The 22,229-nt window shown below is 40.2% G+C and overlaps 1 protein-coding gene across 5 annotated transcripts in view; it reads right to left on the reverse strand.

Annotated features, from left to right (window-relative positions):
* Positions 1-22,229, reverse strand: part of gatad2b (GATA zinc finger domain containing 2B) — a 234,465-nt gene that overhangs the window by 89,048 nt on the left and 123,188 nt on the right. For all 5 annotated transcript variants that reach the window (XM_028794120.2, XM_051922809.1, XM_051922807.1 and 2 more), the window contains exon 3: positions 11,146-11,275. In XM_028794120.2, the coding sequence (XP_028649953.1) occupies positions 11,146-11,275 (130 nt within the window). The remainder of the gene's footprint in view (positions 1-11,145; positions 11,276-22,229) is intronic.

The following is a 22,229-nucleotide window of genomic DNA, read 5'->3' on the forward strand; positions in this document are numbered from 1 at the left end:
TCAAGCTGCTGCCCCCGCGACCCGACCTCGGATAAGCGGAAGAGGATATATATATATACACTAGTCATTTAGCCCGTTACAATAACGGGCGCTAGAACAGTAGTGCATAAACATTAGTAGGAACAGTCTATATTAAATGGCAAGGGACTTTGACCTCATTCTTTTTGTTGGTCGTATTTTTCTTTCTTTCAGCCTTTCTTTTGTTGATGTTTACTTGCTGAGCTGACCGTTCTTCGTGGGCTGCCGCCGTGTATTGTGTGTCTTTAATTTTCTGTGACAGTAATACTGTCTTGTACGTCCGTAATATACCTTTAATTTTCTCTGGCAGTAATACAGGCGTGTGCGTCGGTAATATGCCTTTAATCTCCTCTGACAGTAATACTGGCTTGTATGTGGCTGTAATATGCATCATTGTATTGTGTACCTTTAATTTCCTCTCGCAGTAATACTGGTTTGTATTTCCGTAAAACGCCTGTAACTTTCTCTGACAGTAATATCGCGCATCGCACCGTGCCCCGTGCATGCGCACTTCACCAGAAGACACACACACACGGACACCTGGACGCACAAAGGGATTTTATTAAAGAGGATATACACACTGTATATGTTTTTTGTAGGAAACATTGTTCGCATGTTTCACTTTTGTTACTTTTAACTATTAATTTTTTATTCAATAAAAAGAATTATGAAAAAGTGTATTTCCTTTTTTTGCTAAGTTACAGTAAAAAGTTTACAATGGCACTGCATCAAAATAAAGGGAATAAAAATCACTCACACTGGAGGAGGAGTCTGCACACAAAAAACGCTGGTGATGTTTTATGTTGATTAGATATGTAAGAAAGAGTTTCACTGCACTCTGTTACATACTTTTAATCATGAACTAAACTCTTTCATGCAGTTTAATTTCTGTTCTGTTACTGGAGAACATTTTTATTTTAAAGCTGTTAAATTCAATTCAATTTGATTGTCTTAATAGTAAAGTTTGGTTTCTCAGCAGGTTTTACAGAAACACCAGAGCATAATATTAAAACACATAAAAAAATCAAACTTACTACAGATTAATATAATAGAGAAGCAAGAACTAGCTGTAAAACATTGGATCAAACAAATTACATATAATATTATATTTGCATTTTTTTTTAAGAACATTAACCTTTGGAATGAAGGAAGATTTGAACTGGTTCATTTTTAGTCTTGAAAGCCTGTGACCAGATTGCAACAATTGGAAACAAGAATGGATTGAAGAACCTTAATAAGTGAACGGTCACAGTTAACAGTGGCACAGGACATAGTCATCACAATGCCATGCAACACAATATGACAATCTTTTCTTTTGCTGAAAAAGAACAATTTATTTCTATGAAACAGGTAGGCTACATTAGGTTTTGTAAACATGATGGCAGAAGACAAATGCCAGCTTTATTAATAATAAATATCTAACGCTATTTTAAAACAAACTCAATTTGTCCATAGAGGGAAATTGTAACTATAGTTAAAAATGGAAAGGGGACCTCATATAAATCATTACATAACTAGAAAAAAAAAAAAAAAATCCCTATTTTAATTTTTCTCATCTTTTCTTATGTGTAAACTGGATTTGTTATATAATGAAATTTTGAAAAATAACAAGCTTAATTCAGCCCCTGAAGAGACAACCTACAATTAATGTCAGCAGAACAACCAAGTATTTCTATATAATTCTCATTATGGTAAACTAATGTGGAACTGAATTGAAAATCCAGTACTGCCACTTGTGTATTAGCATGTGCATTTCTATTCGGTCTGTGCCGTAAACTGGAATGTTTAATTTTTTTTTTTTGTTCATTAAGCGCATGCAGGGTGTGTCAAATGGGCTCAGTTATGACATCACACATGTCATAAACAATCAGGCAGCACCATGAAGTAGGCTTTCAACACGGATATGCACATGGATCAGGTAGTGAAACAGTCTCCTGATACTGCAGGGGGTAGTAGGTAAACTAGTTTGGAGACGATAATGGTCCAAAAAATGGTAGTTGTAGAGATCCTTTTTCTGCAAAGTTATGAGAAGAGTGTTGTTTTTCACTCCTTATGAAATACCTGCATTTCACTAGTGACTATGATGATGCCAATCACGCAGCACCAAAACTGCATAAGCTGGGAGATATGCATCAGGTGATCTTCAAAAATATGCAGAAAATGCGTGTTCCCGATCCTGCCAGGCAATAGTTTTCTCATGTCTGTACCTACTGTTGAGATATGTTGCTTTTTTGCTAACTGCTAGGCAAATAGAAAGTGACTTTCAAATCATGCTATTTGCTCAACCACATTTTTTCACAGAAAATGCCAATGAGCAACTTTGCTCATTAATTTTAGAGTAAAAGAAACATTTGAGGATTTCCATGAACCTGCAACTTTAAAATCAATTGTGTTTGGGCTTAGCAGATTGAGAAGTGTATATCAGTGTGCTTAACAATTCTTTTTCTTAATAAAATATTTTACATTATACTGAGAAATAACCCATCATTCAGTATATAAAAGAAGTGAGCAGCATGGTCAATATTATGAGCACAAGCAACTGACCATCTTTGCAATACTACAATTTTTAAATAATATATGATTGGATCATTGTCACTGAAACAGCACCCAATTCCAGGCACCTTCTTTGGCTGTAAATATACAGTATTAGTAAAGTATATCATCATGCTACAGTACATTAGCTTTTCAATAACTGAGAATGACTGTTGGTTTAGAACCTTCTGCTTCCATTGACATAGAAAATACAAGGGGGCTTCGCTCGCCTACCCCCGGCGTTTTGAACCCATGCCCACTGGGCAGCTGTAGTTTCAGACGCGCGTTGTAGGAGCTTGCGTTGTTTTGAACCCGTGCTTGCCCTGCTTCTGCGGTTTGAGACGCGCGTTGTAGGCGTATATATCCGTCAGTCGAGCTCGTTCGGTTTGAACCCGTGCCTGCTTTGCCTCCGCAGTTTCAGACGGTGGGTCGCATTCGGCAGCACATTATTCCTAACTTCACTCCGCAGTAGTGCCACGCACAATATGGCGGTGACGCCTGTGCCTTCACCACGCAGTAGTGCCACTCACAATATGGTGGCGACGCCTGTGCCTTCCGTATTATGTTGGGTTATACCATGCTGTGTACCATGCTTTGCCTTTCGTACTTTCCCGCGCCTTCCAACGCACAATGTAGGTGCCTGCACCTTCCGGGTCTGCCTCTACCGTGTGGTGTGGACGTTTAACTGTCGTTTTTTCTGCTTTTATATTCTGTATCTCGCTGTGCATGTGTTTCGTGCCTAGGTTTTTTTGAAGCTGTTGCATTCCAGTTTTCATCATCTGTAACCTGCTCTCCATGTGTTTGGCCTAGTTCTATAACCTCTTTATGATGTTTTACTTTGTTTTCTACTCTGTCTTTTATTTCTGACCTCGCTTTATCCTGCTTTTGTTTCAAAGACACTTGGTCCGTGGTGATTATATTCTCCCTTTTTTGAGGCATGTCAGACGGTTCGTAGTCTCTCCCGTTTTGCTCTGGTGCGGGGGGGCTTTGTGTGGCGCCTGCGCACGTTCGTAGTCTCTACCATTTCACTCTGGGGAGGGGGGCTTTGTGTGGCGCCTGCGCACTATGTCTCCTGCGTCCATGGGCAGGTCCCTGCGTCCATATCCGGTTTACCATTCTCGGTTAGTAATATGGATAGACTGAATATCCATCCATTATCCAACCCGCTATATCCTAACTACAGGGTCACGGGGGTCTGCTGGAGCCAATCCCAGCCAACACAGGGCGCAAGGCAGGAAACAAATCCCGGGCAGGGCGCCAGCCCACGGCAGGGCACGCGCGCACACACACACACACATCCACACACCGGGGCCAATTTGGAATACCCAATGCACCGAACCTGCATGTGTTTGGACTGTGGGAGGAAACCGGAGTACCCGGAGGAAATCCATGCTGACACAGGGAGAACATGCAAACTCCATGCAGGGAGGACCCAGGAAGCGAACCCGGGTATCCTAACTGCGAGGCAGAAGCGCTACCCACTGCGCTACCGTGCAACCCAGGGCTAAATATTTATTTCTTTATTTGTAAACCAACTTTTGATATGATTAAAGGCAGTTTTATCTGGGTGGCTTTAATGAATAAATCACAATTTTGAATCAGTAATATAAACACATTTTCTGAGGAAGCTAGTGTGTTGTACAATAACAACAGCAGCTGAATAATTCTACAACTAACAATGGAACCAGCATTTCTTGTAGTAGGCTTATTTAAAACAAAATCAGGAGATTTTGTTCCTCAAATATACATATGTTCAGATTATGATTTTTTCCTGAACCCAGCCCTAGCAGTGGATGAAAGCTAAAACCTTCATTTTAAATATCAAGCTGAAATGGTCACAACAGACTTGACTCCTATGATATTTTGGGGCATGTTTGTGCCCAATTACATTGACATGAAATCTGTAGTATTTTCAATTTTAAGCCTCTTATTTTTTAAGTTCACACTACTAATTTTCAAAGCACACCTTTGTTCGATCAACTTTAACCCTTGCTTACAAGGATTAACTTCTAGCATTAAGCTATAAATGGGCAACTAGTTCTGGGAATTTAAAGCCAAGTATTAGCATTTTCTGGGTTGTACAAATGATTTATCTATCTGGGGAAACCTTAGCCAATACCACTGTTCTAAAACTGATTGTTTTACATCTCTATTACTAGTAGGAAATCCATCCATGAAACTGCTGTAATTCCCGGGAAAACGGGAACGGCCAAGCTCGCATATATAGCGTGTAAAGTGTAAAAATTGATCAAGAAATAAGAGTTATAGTTGAAAATAATTAAGTGGCATGGTTTTTTGGCCCACAGTGTAGTGTGTTGCTCATTAATTCATTCAACAACAGACCAGCAGCAGTCAGTCTCCCGGCTCCCACTAAGACTGAGCACAGTGGACTGGGAGGTGTCTGCACTCTGCAGCTCACGAATGCCGGGATGGGGCAGAGTTCGTTGACGTCTGAGCTGTTGACAGCTTTGAACAGCAACTTGAAATTGCAATGCGTCAGTCTGTTGCATTATTGCTGTTATATATCTGTGTCAAGAAACTTGCCATCACAGAACGATGACAAGAAACTGGATGCATCAGTAAAAGCTTAAATGGCGGTGTTTCAGAGCAATGACAAGCGGGCGTTGTTTAGAACAAGTGTATCAGTATCTGACGACTGTGCCGGCCTACTTCAGTGGAGGCAGAGCGTGCTTTCTCAGAGGCTGCCGTACTCTGCACGAAGGTGCGCTCTCGCCTGGACGACCGCACGCTGGACACGTTGTGCTTTCTACACTCTTATTACCGCAACTAACTAGATACATGTACTTATATGACAGCATGAACTGCTTGTAGTTAAGGTTAGTCTTTTACTGGTGTCAACATATTGCAGTAGTTTTATTAAAAATAAGTGTCGGCCGTTCTAAAACTGTTCACATATGAGATGCCCATGCACTGTGTCATCCCCGGGAGCCCGTGATTCCCGGGAATGACATGCATGGATTCCCGAATTCCCGGGAATGGAAAAACCCGTCCAGGAATGGATTCCCTAATTACTATCTGCAATACATCTACAGTTCAAATGATGACAAGGACATGATTATGTAATGCATTGCAATTGGCAGTGAAGATGCTCCGAAGTGGTGTGCAGCAGGCTGATTATTTAACTCTGACTTATTACAACATAAAGTAACAGAAAACACCTTAGAAAATCTGGGGAAGATTGCAGCTCACATGAATAAACTTAAATACACAAATTTGTAGCTTGTTGCTTACCAAACCGCAGCTGCTCTAAATTTGAACAGTTGCTGCTTATGGCGTGGTTTGGGATTAGATAAAATAGAGGCATAAGGCATATATGCAATACTATATCTTACAAAATTAAACCTTAAACAGCTAAACACACAGCTACAAAGCAACAATAAAATTAGGCAGCAAACAAGCCTTGCAATTATCAAAACCTGGAAAGCTGTATATATGAAACCTTTATTTATTATTAAAATGTAGTGGTGTATAATGTTTATCACAGTATTACCTACAACGCAAATAAGTTTTAATAAAGATTTTATGTTGTAAAAGTGCATATGTAGTGTGCTAGTCTCTGACCAAGTCATTGATTTTTAACTTAATTCAGTTTAATAGGAGGGCAAAAGCAGATGTTTCAAAAACACAAACTGCAGCTTTAAGTTGAAGTAATGCACAGGAAGACAATGCTCTGCACTTTGAAAGGTACGAACTACCATATTTAAAAAGAGGGGACAAATTATTTGTTGCATAAATTTAAGTTACAGTATTTAACACTTATGCATGGAACAACTATTATGTATATAATTTAAATGAATACAATTTATTCATGACAGGTTATCAAAACGTATGCATGGATTCCCTATTAAGTACTGTATACACAATACTAAGCTTTTGCAATAACAGTTAAAAAAAGCCATTAAAGCTTTCTTAAATTATTTTTAAAAATAATCTGAACATGTGTGTAAATGATAACCAATTTGCAGTAACATTAGCAATGTTTTTAGCAAGGACAAACATTTAGGCAAAAAGCTATGAAGGCAATTAATGATTTTGCAAGCGAGAGACCAAACAGTGATTTAGGAAAAAATGTACTCCAGTTTTTGGAGTCTCTAAAAAACCTTAACTCTTTATTGTGATTATACTTTGTTTTTGAAATGTCTCTCTATTATATAAAAAATTCCTGGGACGAGACAAGACTTTTTTCAAGTCCCGCGAGACAAGACTTGGCCATGAGATTTTTACAAGACAATCCCTCCTCTCAACCATATTCAACCACGCACACGTTACTCTCACCACTCATTCGTGTGAATGGTTTTGACAGAAATGTTCCTGCACTCTCAGCTCTTATAAATTTTAACGTTTTCCTCACTTTAAGTTCCCAATTAAAGAAAACATATTAGGTCGGAAGAATTTCATTGTGAAGGGTTACAGAAAAAATGAGTACACGGGCAATCCTAGCACCAAGAAACGATGAAGTCAAACGAATTAACGCCAAAAATGACAATCAGTTACACGGCAAATTGGTTAAATGTATATCAATAGACTATGCCGAAACAGTTGGTGGTGATCATTAGGGATGGGAATTGATAAGATTTTCACAATTTCCGATTCCATTTTCGATTCTGTTTAACAATTCGATTCTTTATCGATTCTCCTATCGATTTTTATTTTTAAAAAAGGAGAACACACAGGTCGATTAGCTTAGAACTTTGTTTTATATCTTATCTTTGAACAAGATAGAAATTTAGGAGTAGCATGACCTTACAAACCCAACAGTGAGATCTTAAGAGATCCACAGCCTACGACTCCTCAATGGGGTGCCACGAGGTCCCCAGAAAAAAATTTGTAAATGTAAAATAATAATAAAATAAATATTCTTCTGTAGCAATAACAAAGTATAACATAAATTATTCTGTGGCAATTACACAAGAATGTCCAGTAACATTTACACTCTCATTTTTAAAAGTATATATGAGCTGAGCACTCAAAAATAAAACTACATCAGCCAGCAACAAATACAATCAACTCAAGTCCAATGGAACTGTGCACTGTGCAATTCTGCAACCATCAACTATTTTGACAGCTACATCCATGTTGGCCGCAATATCAACAGTGGCTGCCACAACCTTGCCATACTCCTCCAAGATCTCATCAATCTCCTCTGCTACAGCTGTCCCTGTCTGTGCCTGGTACACTGGTTGGTTTTGAGGACTTTTTCTTGAGCCAAGCCATTCCTGACATAATGCAGCGTTACTGTGAGGTAATGATCTTGACTAAAACTTGTCCATCTATCTGCAGTGACGGCTGCCTTCAACACGTTTCAGCTCAGAAATCAGATTTGCCTTTTCGACCGCATACCAAACCTGGATCAAGTGGTTGGTTAAACTGTCTCTGTTTGGGGCTTTGTACTTAGGGTTCAGAGTCTTTGTCATTTCTCTAAAAGATATATAAATGGAAACGGATGAAACATCTGGTAAGAGGAGAACATGCAACTTTGACATTCCCTGACTTAGCCTACAATTAAACACATTCACTTACCGAGAATCGGGGGCATCTACTGTGGCAAATGGGTGCAAGCCTTTTACCACAAATTTAGTCACTGCTCGGTGACATTCGTCTATCCTGGCCTGTGTCATTTTACTTTTCTGTGAAAGGAGAAGCTACCGGTAGACTGCAGCGAGAACTGCCAGCATCTGAGACAGCCAGACTTTGTCTGTCTCTCTCGTCATGGTCATCTAAATACAATGCACAGTAATAGCAGGTTTTGCAATAAGGCAAATCGCGCTAACATAATATGCAATGTTAGTTGATTAGTTACCTGCCGTATTAACGGGAGAGGACGTGCAAACGTTACCGCTGCTGCTGGGTTGAGATTCACTAGTCCGGAGCGGATCAAAAACACGGCATTCATTTAAGGTTATCGCGTGTTTTGTGAGCAAATGCTTTTGCATATTCGTAGTGTTTCCTCCATTTGATGAAATATCTACTTTGCAAGTATTGCAAGTTTCCCTGTTGTCATCCTTTCTCGTAAAGTATAACCAAACTTTTGAGCGTTTGTGCCGCTTTGGCGCCATGTTTCCTGCTGGGTAAATGACGCTACGCAACATGGTGACGTCATTCGAGGCGACTGGAATCGATAGGGGAATCGTTTGCAAAAATGGCAAACAATTCCAAGGAATTGAAACAGTGGGAGAACCGGTTTTCGATTCCCATCCCTAGTGATCGTGCGGAAGATGAAAACATCAATTTACAATATCCTGAAGAATGACATTTAGCTAAAACTTTTCAAATATAAATTTGAATGTGCAAGGCTGGGAACTATAAATCAGGGTTAAGAAAAATGGGCCCAAATATAGACTAGACTAATAAGTGTGATTTGTATAGAAAGCATTGATAATTGTTTTTTCTTTTTTGTATGTTACAGTACTTTTGTGGTTATTTTTTATCAGCAGAGACAAAGTGTCTTAGTTAACAGAAGTCACCTGGCAAAAGCAGATCTGGAGTCAAAGTTGACTCCTTATCCTTTAAACTCCCTACACATGATTTCTGTCACTAAATAATTCTTTTTCTTTTCTTTTATGTTTCTTCTTTTATCACTGTTGGACCTATATTCACTCCTGTAGCATTAGCATACTGATGTTACATGTCACATAAACATCAACGACCACCGTTGCTATAAACGTGGGCATAACCATAAAAAGACAAATTAAAAAAAGTAAAATTAACAATGCTGAATCAACCAAAAAATCACCAAAACATTCTTTAATTAACAGTACACAGAAGAGTAACAGAAATAAAGAAAATAGCAAAACACAAAAGCAAACAAATAAAAAAATGTAAAATTACCCCAGCAGGTTACATACAGGATTCTGACAGTAATAAAGACAAGGGCGCAAGAACATCCTCCATTCATGTGTATTTAATCAGGGGCAAGAACCAGACTGAAGTAGTCAATATATGGTCTTCAACATAAATATAGCTGTAACACAATTCATCTATATCATGCTGTATCACTGAATCCATAATTATTTCAGAAGTGTGATTCAAACCAGAATCCATATAACTCAATTAGAGATGTCAAATCGAATGTCATTATTGAAATATAATTTGAACATATTTGAAAATGCCTAGTTTACACTTACCACGTGAAGCTGGCACACCGACTGCACTGCAAAGCGCAAAAAACGTGACCAAAACACATTTCTCGTGGCCCATTAAAATGGTGAATTGACATACTCATAGTCAATAAGTGACGGTTTTTGATAAGTGTGAGACTCTCCTGATGGTAGAAGAATTTTGCCTGCTATTACTGACTTTAATTTGAAGAAAAGGAGAAAGTAGAGTATCAGACCTATTGATCAAAAGCAGTAAAGGAAGGGCGATTGTAATATTCTCGTGAGTGGGGGACATACATGATGAGCAGATGTATTTCAAATAGTTTGGGATGTGTTCCTTGCGTTTTGATGACATGTTGTGTCATATCTAGTCCTTTGTTTATCATTCTGGAATCCACTTAATCAGCCAGTCCTTGAAATTCACTATTTTGCATACCTGGCCCCTGCCGTAGAGTTAGAAAAATTTCCACACACAGCATGTGGCAAAAACGTAGTGTGTGCCAGTCTCGTGCTGGGGCGTGTCTCCAAAACTGAAATAAGTTTTTCCGTGCGGCCCTTGTACTCGGCTAAAAGCTAACATCAAATTAAACAATAAATTCTTGTTTACGCCAGGCAATACTGGAGTATTTTGCAGATATGTAGATCACTTTCACAATGTCTTTTCCTAATTTTGAAAGGTTAGCTTGTTATTATTACTAAAACCTGCACCCTCATCTTTTTACAAAGAAGTTTGGAATGTTTTTTTTAACCCACTGCTCTGTTTTTGGATCCACAGGAATATTCAGAGCAGATATTTCAAACACTTCTCTAGTACACTAAAAGTTGCGTTCTGCATCTGATCCTATTTACAACTCACTCAAATCTAAATTTCTGGACTGCTTTATACAAGGGCATTACCATTAATGAAAATGAATGTCATAATTCAGATTTTCCTTTAATTATACTAACACTGTAAAATCTCCACTTTAAAAACCCTTTTCAATGCACACTTAGTTGCCTTAGCCAACATAGCATGTCGTGGGGCACTTCTGGCTCAATACATAATTCCTAATACCTGTGTGGGATGTTGATAGCTCTTATATTTTTATAATGGCTGCTGAAGTGTACCACTATGATTTTTTTCCCCGCTTAGATGGGTTGGCTTTTTTTGATCTTGATGTTGCCACTGCTGCAACCATAATAATGAAGTATAAAAACACATGTAGAAACTTGAATGTAGCACCCAGAATAGTTAACCTAAGTTTAAATATATTGGAGTATTAACTTACCTTTAATTAAAATAAATGAACTGAATTTTTTAAAACTCAAAAAACCCTAACCCTAATTTGACAATACAACCTTAAATATACTAATAATTGAACCAAATATCAATTTGTGAATACCACAGGTTGTCAGAATAAAAACTAGCCTGTAAAAGATGAAACCTCACAAAACAAGCAAACCATTATCTAAATTTTCTAGATTTTTCAAGTTTTACCTTAAACATTTCGAGATTTGCAGCCTTAAGCCTTTCCTCCATACGTGAATTGGATCGTGGACTTGAAGCCTCATTGTCTGACAGCACAATAATGTCTGGTGATGGTGTCCGACGCTCTCTGTCTGTTTCACTGGAGACACAAAGTAAAAATACATTAAGAAACCAAACAAAATTGTAATAAATGTTCCTAATACAACAACAACATTTATTTATATACAGTAGCACATTTTCATACAAACAATGTAGCTCAAAGTGCTTTACATGATGAAGAAAGAGAAAAAAGATAAAGTAAATAATTAAAAATAGGGAACACTAATTAACATAGAATAAAAGTCCGATGGCCAGGGAGGACAGAAAAAACTGAAAAAAACTCCAGACGGCTAGAGAAAAAAATAAAATCTGCACGGGTTCCAGGCCACGAGACCGCCCAGCCCCCTCTAGGCATTCTACCTAACATAAATTACCTCAATCAGTCCTCAATGGCCTACAAGGAAAAAACATATTTTTAATAATTTTAGCTACCGTAGATACTCGCGTATTAGTCGATCTTGCAGATAAGTCGAGTGTATTTTTAAGCCGAAAATTACGAAATTTGTTATGACCCGCATATAAGTCGAGGGTAAAACTTTACAGCTATCAGAGGTAGAGGGTGACAATCAGCTGTTAATGACGACAAAACTCACTATCACGTTACAGGCATTCCCTCTGTGCTTGGAGAAATGCTAGACTCGTTGACTCGGCAACTAATCCTTGCGTGTGCGTGAGTTGCGAAATGTAAACAAATGTAAACAAAGGCAAGATGGCATCGACATATCACAAGGAAAAGAAAACACTCGGCAGACTAATGTTTTGCACATTATCGCTGAGTTGGACTCTGATTTTTCAGAATCGGATTTTATTGACAGTGATCAGGAATCGAGCGAGAGAGTGAGAAGCCGGCATCAGCTGATCAGACACCAGCCGATGCCGCGCCAGCTGATCGGCTGCCAGCTGAACGCATTCGCGCAGCTGATGCACCTACGGCAAGGTTCACGTGGGAGGAATACCCAGACATTGATCCGTGGGAGCCGAACTGGCTACCGGACTTCATAAGACAGCATGGCTTGCTGTTGGATATGACAGATCACCTGCTGCTGGACTACTTCAGGCTGCTCTCTCCTGATGCTGCTTTTCAGCTACTGTCAGACGAGACAAACAGGTAGGCAGAGAAGTTTTTTGAATCGTGCGCTGCGCTTGCATCGCACTGATAGCGTTCGTTGCCTTGGTTCTTTTGATTCCAAATCTGGTTGCACGTGGCAGCTAATGGTATGTTTGTTATCCAAAACCTGCAAAAGCTAATGCTCAAATTCAAGTATTTCACAGTTTAAAGAATTATTTAATGAAATTAGAAAAAAACTAGCTAATTAGCAATAGTATTGCTGGCTTATAATTATTTCAAAGACTATGGGAAACGGCAGATGACCGGTGACTTAACACCGTGAAGCGTTGAGTGTACAATGTCATTACCCAAATTCTATGGACAATTGTGTTGCCCCGTGGATAAGTCAACCCTGTTTTTTTGAATGAATTTTAAGGCATACATTTTTCAATTTATACGCGAGTATCTACGGTATGTGATTTTGAGATTACATTACCTGTGTAATTCTAATGACTCTTTAAAAATTCTTATAATATATAGAATACCAGCCAATAACAGGTAGGAAAATTATGGAAATTCTTTTTTATATATAAAATAACAGTACTTGAGCAACAATATCCATATTAGCATGACTTAACCCAGTTGTCAACTTCCAGGCATAAACAACGTGCATTGAATGCTAAAAATGAATCATGTTTGCATATTTTATTGCTGTTCCTAACACTGAATATTCATATTACTAACCGAGAATGGTAAACCGGAAGGCATGGACGCAGGTACTGGGCGATGGGACCATGAGACATAGTGCGCAGGCGCCTACAGCGCGCGTCTCATAGACCGCAAGCGAGGTCTGATCCACCGCGAACGAAGGAGTCACGGCCCAAAAACGAAAGAGCTCAACTAACATGAATGAGAAATGAAGCAACAACGCGCCCATAGCTAACGACTAACGACACAGCCACACAAAAAAGAGGATTCTGCGCTGCACCCCAGAGTCAAACGGAAGAGGCTACAGAGGCCCCACAGGTCCACAAAGATAGTACGAAAGGCGCAGGCGCCTACAACGCGCTTCTGAACTAAATGTCCACACTACACAGCATGGTCCACGTGCTTCTAACACACCGCAAGCATAAACACGAGATAGTACAGAAACCACACAGATCCGGACTCAACAACATATGTGAATCACATTACAGTGATACAATATTAAGCACTTTACACATGGACAACTGTATGTAGCCCTCTCAAGAGAGTACAGAACCCTACACGTGCACACTACAAAGCATAGTCAAACCCGACATAGTACGGAAGGTGCAAGCGCCTACAACGCGCTTCGAAAGCACCGCAGGCAACAACCCGAGATAGTACAGAAGCCCCAAAGATCCGGACTCCACAGCATATGTGAATCACATTACAGTAATACAATACTATAAGTACTCAAGGAGAACACAAACAGAAGAGACTTCGGCGTCCCGCCCCACAGTCAAACCAGACAAAGTACGGAGTCCCCAAACGTCCACAAAACACAGCAAAGTCAAACCCGAGATAGTACGAAAGGCTCTCCAAACTTTCTGTACTGATGCTTTGCACTTTTTCCTTTTTCAAAAAGATAGAAATATCTTATAAACAGTAATCTTTCATTATTATTATTATTATTTCATAGAGTCTCCTGTGTTTGGGGGTGGGGGAGGTATGGCTCCTTCAAAGTTTGTTTTTACTCTCCACATGGCTACCTATGCAAGCATAGAGCATGCTCCTCCTTCTCTAATATTGACGTGGAACTGGAAGATCGGCCTGCATATCTGGTGACAAACAGTTAAGTCGTTATTTATGCTGTATATGTTTAAAAACATTTTGAGAACCTGCATTATTTACTTATCTGTTAAGATCCTTGAATTGAGTTCACCTACTGCACACAGTATTAATGTGCCTTTATAGCTTTACATTTGTTTTCATGGAAAATGAAAAAAACTGGTATGCATACTGATGCTAAAATTATTCACCAGCCACATTAACACCATTGGATTCCATGACATCTGTATGTTCTGTTTAAATCAGCATTATTTTTTTCTGTGAACCCAGAGTTTCTCTCAGTGTTCAAATCTGAAATGTGTCAGCCAGTACACTAGTGATATTAACTGAGAGCATGATCATGTGCTCTTCATAGTGCCATCCGATGTGCTACCATGCATCCATGAGATCAAATAAGCAAGAATATATATAGAATATATAGATGCGCAAACTTCGTAACCAGAAAGCAATTCTTTGTTTCATCAAAACAGAAAGAAAATGCCAAATCGGACTCTAAAGTCAGAAATCATGCAATCCTTAAAACTAGGAAATTCAAAAAAATGATCGCCAAAGAGAATTCTTTTTTAATCCAATCTCACTTGTTCTGTAAGTGTCCCAACAGTCTAGTGAAGCATCTCCCAACTATGCCAGCCCAATTATTTTGACCAAAAAGGTGACCTGAGCTGTGAGGCAGCAGTGCCAGCCATGGCACCACTATGCCTCCATGAGATAAAATTAATTGAATTAAATATCAGATTAGCAAAATTTCGTGTAAACAGTGGCAACAGGAGCAGGTAGCTTGAATTTACAGAGGTGTGGACACCACAAGCCTGGTGTACTTAAGATTTACAAAAAAACAGAAGGAGAACGATAGGGGACAAATAGAAAAGGAACCCATCTAGCCACTGGAATCAGCAGAAGGGGGCTGGAAATGACTGCTGATCCTGGACTCATTCATTTTATAAACATCAGTCTATCTACAGAATTTGTGGACAACTGGGTCCTCTTGTCTGGGACCACCCCACCAGCATTAAAGGCCTGCTCAGACAGCAAGCTGGAAGCTGGGCAACACAGTACTTACAGTGCATACTGAGAAAGCTCCTGGCTAAAATCCAGACTCATTACCCAGAACTCCATGGGGTCATCTGTGTGCATGGAATCATTTACACCAATGCACACCAGATAGTCATTCACCATGTGGTCTTGCCGCTGCCGGTGAAAGCTGCTATTGCCATACTGTATCAGACTGTGTCGTTGGGGCTGGAAAAAGTCTCTCTACAACATCCAGTAGATTTCCATCATGGCTGCTGCTGCTACTGACAGTTCTCTGATGGACATGTGGAGAGGCACCAGGGATGAGAGGATGGAGATACATCTCAAGCAGCTTGCTGCTAAGGACTGAACAGAGTTGGCACATTCTCCTTTCCTGCTATTTGGGCTCCATAAACACTCCCATCTTGGTTTTGTACTGGAGGCCTAATCCTCCCTCTGTTTAATCTGGGGGTTCCTCCCAAGGTATTGCAGCATATGAGCAGCCACATTGTAGAGGTGCCCACTGCCCACCACTTTTTGATTATCTTCTTCTCATCCTCTTGGTTCCCACCATCAATAAGACGCCAGCCCTCTGTGCCTGCTCATCCTCCTCCTCCTCCTGGAGTGCCACTGCCCTGATGGGCTGCCTACTGGGCATTTCCTCCTCCTTGGCACCCTCTCCCACCTAGTGTCTTGTTCAGCAGGAACACTAGTGGGACCACATCATTCTAGCCTGCTCGAAAGAAGATAGCACCTTGCAGAGCTGCCACATCTGATGTCACTGGTCCCCTGTCTTGCAATGTTTTCATAGTTCCAAGTTCCACTGCATTGCTGAATCACAAACCAAACTGGGGAGGGGGGAATAAGGGAGGATTAATAGGGGGGCAGGTGGTGCTGCTGCTGCATTTTGACAAGAAATGTGCAGGCAGTAGGGGAGCAACAACAACGGCTGCAGACCCACCGTGCATTGCTCAGAAGCTCGCCCAACCCCGGGTAAGTACGGAGGAACCTCTGCACCATGAGCAAAATATGGCACCTGGGTCAATTTGTCGTGAAACCAGGACAATGGTGTAGTTGTCGGACACCACACTGCCCACCTGGAGCTGCCGAGGGGTCATCCTTGTAGAATAGGGAGTAGAATGGGTCTGGTCTTCTCCTGATCTCCCAGTGTGGCACCACCAACCAACCACCACCAACTCCAATGGTGCCCTCCTAATGCACCCTCCCCAGCCCATAGGAGGGTGTGGAAGAGGAACAGCTGCACACTGGCCTCCTCTGGGTGTGACCTTTTGCCACCGAGGACTGGCTTCCACTGGCAGACTCAGATACAAAGGGTGTCCGAGAGTGAGAGTGGGTAACAAATACCGAAGATGAACCAGGGGAGGCCTGCCAGCCCTGCCCTATGCTGCCCTGATTCTGATTCCAAAACAGCCTGTGGTAGTTCTTCATATGGTCAATGAGAAGGTTAGTGCCATTATGGGAACCAGGCTGGCCCCTGCATACCTTTTGCTGGCAGAGATTGCAGACACAATGGCCCGATCCTCAGTCAATATGCTAAAATAGGCATAGACGGATGATATGCACAGCATCACGCGGCACATCATGGATCTGGGTATCTGCCTGCCTGTGGCACAGCCTACCAAGATAAAACAGTGCATAGCACTGGGCTCTGTGGAGGCCCTGCACATGCTGCCAACAACAATGGTGCTTCTGCACCACAATGCCAGAGCTGCTGCTCTGTGACTGAGTAGGTGACACCCAGGACTGTCACTTTCAGCCTGCTCCTCTTCCACCAAGCTATAAGAGGAACATGCAGCTGCCCCTCTCTTGCTGTCAGGTTCTGGTCCTCAGCAGATGATGTACTACCCCTGCATCAGGGTCTCTCTGTAGCTGGTGGAAGATCTGAGTCCTCACTGTCTTCCTCCCTAAATGGGCCTAATACCTCCCCCAACAGCTCTTGTCTGTCACTTTCCAGGTCTATCCTTGCATCCTTTTGGACTTCTTCCCAGAGATACCCCAAGGTGTGATCCAAGAGCAGGGGGAGATTCCTCTTCAGGGGCACCTGTAAAGGATCTGGAGCCCCAGCCACAGCTCGCTGGCTGCTGGCCATCTCCAGATGACTGACATGTATTGCTGCAGGTGACGGAGAGGATGTGGATGGGTTGTTGGTACCGCGCCCTTCATCAACTCCAAGACAACAGCCACAACCAGCTCTCCTTCCTCCAACCTTAATGGGAGCTGAATAGTTTTTTTGAGGGGAAAAATATAAAATACGCAAACACACAAAACAACTGGAGGTCAAATACTAGGGTTTTTATTTAACCCCACAGTGCTGCACAGAAAGCCCTTCCCAATCCAAAACTGGCACACATGTGCCTTTAACAACAAAATATGTGGATGAAAAAACAGCCATGAACAAAATACAAATGGCCACAAACTAGCAATAAGTCTTTTAATTTTTTTTTCTCTCTCTCACTCTTATCTCTACCACCAAGTCCCACAGAGTCTGTAATTCAAATGTTCAGAATTATAAACCCAGGGGGTGGTCCCATCCAAAGTTGGGTGTTACAGCTCTTGGGGGTGTTGCGCTTGCCTTGCAAAGCATTATGGGGCTCTGGGAAAAAATACTTTTCCTAAACTTGTCGAATTAACATTAAATAATTGACTAACAAGGGCGAATGCAGCAAATTTGTTGCAAATAACGCTTTGGCAAAATTCGTTGATCAACACTACTCATGATCAGTCAACAACATCTGATAATTTGTTTAATTTCTATTACTGATAATTTCTATTTTATATAAAAGTGGACCACTGTGATTCTTTGCATGCTACACAAGAATGTTATTGATAATACTAAGCAACAAACATGTCAGTGAAAAAAATATGCTTTTGAATCTGCTCAACAGTCAATTGTGATAACATGTTTGAATTACTTCGCAGATGCCAGTTTTTGAATATCAGTTATTGCATACCAGGTATCTGCTAATACTGGGAGATTTTGGAATAGTAACAATAACTTGCAAGCTTGAAATTAAAACTATTGTCTCATCAACAGTAAGCAATATGGCTCAATGTAAAACTCAAGCATACTTGTTTGCATAAAAAAACAGCAGCTAAACAAACTAAAAGCTTGCTACAGATTCTAGTACCTGGTATTAATAATTTTACTAAAAGAATAATTAAATTACATTGTTAAAGTACATACAAGAATGCTGTTGGACATTGTCACTCAGAATATCAGATTCCAAGACTATACTAATAGATGTGCTGATATACATCTTGCCTTTTTAGACTCCAGTGCTAACTCAAATTCTCCATTTGCTGCATGTTTCTGTCTGTCAGTGCTCTTTGCCTTCTTTTTTGAAAAAAAATACTGAGAATCAGTAGTAGCAAATTATTGGCTGTTTCAGCACCAGGTGCTGGGCCTTTACATATTTCATTCAGAGCAGTCATTCAAGCTACAGTGCACATAAACAATAACACCATTTATGCCAAACAGACTGTGCTAAAGCAATGCTCAACAATTGCACTGGACACTGGTAAAATCAGTAAAATGTTGATATGTTCATTTCTAGACATTTGTGTTTGATATTGGTTGTATCAGTATTTTCATCCTTCAACAATTTGCCGAAGTGACTCACAAGCAAGTTAACATATCCCTGAAAATGTGCATGAATCCAACAAAATTGAATCTTCCTCTAATGCTATAGAATTTAGAAGAATACACAATTACATGGGCACCACAGCAGTACAGTGTATAACACTACCACTTCAAAAAACATCCAACACCTAGGGTTTGAAGCCAACTTTGGGTTGTTTTCTGTGCAGAGTCTGAGAATTCTCCATTTATCTGCCTGATTTTCCTCCCACATTCTCAAACAAATGCTGGTTAGGTTAGTTATTGATACAAACATGACCTATGTGACTGACTAAGAGTTGGTATGAAGGACTTGTAATGGACTAGTATCTTAGACTAGTAAGGGCTATTTCCTACATTTTGCCCAGTGAAGTTGGAATACACTCTGGCTCCCTGCAACTAACTAGGCCACAGGTTCAACACGCCCTTGACCCTCTGCAGTTTGCATATCAGGAGAAGGTGGGAGCGGAGGATGCCATCATCTATATGCTACACCGATCCCTCTCCCACTTAGACAGAGGCAGTGGTGCTGTAAGAATTATGTTTCTAGACTTCTGTAGCGCCTTCAACACAATCCAACCTCTGCTCCTTAGGGACAAGCTGACAGAGATGGGAGTAGATTCATACCTAGTGGCATGGATCGTGGACTATCTTAAAGACAGACCTCAGTATGTGCGTCTTGGGAACTGCACGTCTGACATTGTGGTCAGCAACACAGGAGCGCCACAAGGGACTGTACTTTCTCCGGTCCTGTTCAGCCTATATACATCGGACTTCCAATACAACTCGGAGTCCTGCCACGTGCAAAAGTTCGCTGATGACACTGCTATCATGGGCTGCATCAGGAATGGGCTGGAGGAGGAGTATAGGGACCTAATCAATGACTTTGTTAAATGGTGCGACTCAAACCACCTACAACTGAACACCAGCAAAACCAAGGAGCTGGTGGTGGAATTTAGGAGGCCCAGACCCCTCATGGACCCCGTGATCATCAAAGGTGACTGTGTACAGATGGTGCAGACCTATAAATACCTGGGAGTGCAGCTGGCTGATAAATTAGACTGGACTGCCAATACTGATGCTCTGTGCAAGAAAGGACAGAGCCGACTATACTTCCTTAGAAGGATGGCGTCCTTCAACATCTGCAATAAGATGCTGCAGATGTTCTATCAGACAGTTGTGGCGAGCGCCCTCTTCTATGCGGTGGTGTGCTGGGGAGGCAGCATTAAGAAGAAAGACACCTCACGCTTGGACAAACTGGTGAGGAAGGCAGGCTCTATTGCTGGCATGGAGCTGGACAGTTTAACATACGTGGCAGAGCGAAGGGCGCTCAGCAGGCTCCTATTAATTATGGAGAATCCACTGCATCCACTAAATAGTATCATCTCCAGACAGAGGAGCAGCTTCAGCGACAGACTGCTGTCACTGTCCTGCTCCACTGACAGATTGAGAAGATCGTTCCTCCCCCAAACTATGCGACTCTTCAATTGCACCCGGGGGGGGGGGGGGGGTAAACGTTAACATTTAACATTATACAAAGTTATTGTCTGTTTTTCACCTGCATTATTATTATTATCAATCTTTAATTTAATATTATTTATTGTATCAGTATGCTGCTGCTGGATAATGTGAATTTCCCATTGGGATTAATAAAGTATCTATCTATCTATCTATCTATCTATCTATCTATCTATCTATCTATCTATCTATCTATCTATCTATCTATCTATCTATCTATCTATCTATCTATCTGATAATCAGACAATATTTTGCATCCTTTATAAACGTGTTTGTAAAAGTATTATTGATCTAGCTTGGTCTTGTTAATAAGATATTAATTGTAGCTTTCTAATGAGATTAATGAGGACAACAGGTCTTATTTATTTTCTTAAAACTTAAGTAAAATAACACAAAAACATTAAAATCACCAGTCAAAGCATTACTGAGATCAAACAATACAAGTAAACCATTTTAAACTGGCCTACAGGATTTACACAAAAAAACTGCACTATGAGCAACAAAACTATTATAATGAGAGCATTTTAAACAGACATTTACACTTAATATAAACAAGATATGAATCCAAAGGGAATAAAATACTAATCATAATTGAACTGCAGGGCATGACCTTTACAGTCTGAATAAGAATAAACTGTTCGCTGTAAGGTGATTTGTGCAGCATACAAGCAAGAACAAAACTCTAACATACTGTGTAGTATAGTGTAAAAATTAAAAGTTCTGTCAAATACTGCATAGGAAAAAAACCTATAGCATTTGTAAACAAGTTCTGTCATATATTGCACAAAGATACAAAAAAGCCAAACCTATAATGCTCTTAAACACATTACTAATTTCAAATTCTGCCCAATGTTGCACAAAGATATCAAAAAAAAAAATTAAAATTCTGAGGAAACTTAAAGTTGTGTAACAGAAAACACCAGTCTGTCCATAGCATTTGGTTTCAAAGCAGCGCAGTTACATTTTACATTTCCTCCAGTGCTGAAAGCCCCCTCATAAGGGCTGCTTGATGCAGGGATGCACAGACATTTTTTTGCAAGTTTGGGAAAATGTACTTCTTGTGTCTTCCACCACTCAAATGTATTTACATCACTGTCCAAACTCAGGTATCATCAAACAGCTCTTGATCTGTTTTCAATGGTAGTGTGCAGACACACTCCTTCTCTGAATTTCTGTGCTTTCATGAAATAGCTGCCAAAAGACTGCTTTTTTCTTTTTTGCTCCCTCTCTTGTGTCATCACCTACTCCAACTTCTACAATCACAAAGGCGGGATGGAGCGGGGTGAGGAGACAGGGATATGTGCGAGTGTTTAAAAAAATGAAAGAAAAAATGTGCTTTGGAATCAAGGACCCCTAACCACAACAGCTGGTAAAATAAAATGTGCCCAATAGGCATATGCCTCTTATAGAAATAAAAATAATCTGTTCAAATGCATTACATTAATTCATTTGAATGGATTAATAATTCGTCCAAATCGATTTTTGTTTTTTATAAATACTTTGTGTAATTTTTATTCACAAAATAATGAAAATATTTTAATATTAATAGTGCAAACCAAGCTGAAAAATGTATAATTAATTCTCTTCTTCTTAGACATCCACATATCTGCAGTGTTTTTATAATCAAAAAAAAAATCAAATAGGTCTTTCAATTCTATGATGAGCAGGTTTACGGCTTGTAAGACTAGCCCTATTTCTGTTAACATGTAGCTTTTGTCAAGCTCTAGACAAATTAGACAATAAAAGCAACATATCTGAACGCATCATTCGTTAAACAACAAAAACATATGTTTTAGTTTATCCACTTAAACATTCAGTTGTACTATTTTGTTTGGTGGCTTCCCTTTTAAGTGTAGCTATAACACTAATCAGGTATTCTCTTACAGCTTGAACTAAGAGACTGCCATCTAGTGTCACTAGCAATTTTAAGATTAATCTGTAGATGTTCAGCATATTCTGGATCACAGC

The sequence above is a fragment of the Erpetoichthys calabaricus genome, chromosome 2, assembly GCF_900747795.2.
Source record: "Erpetoichthys calabaricus chromosome 2, fErpCal1.3, whole genome shotgun sequence".
Lineage (NCBI taxonomy): Eukaryota > Metazoa > Chordata > Cladistia > Polypteriformes > Polypteridae > Erpetoichthys > Erpetoichthys calabaricus.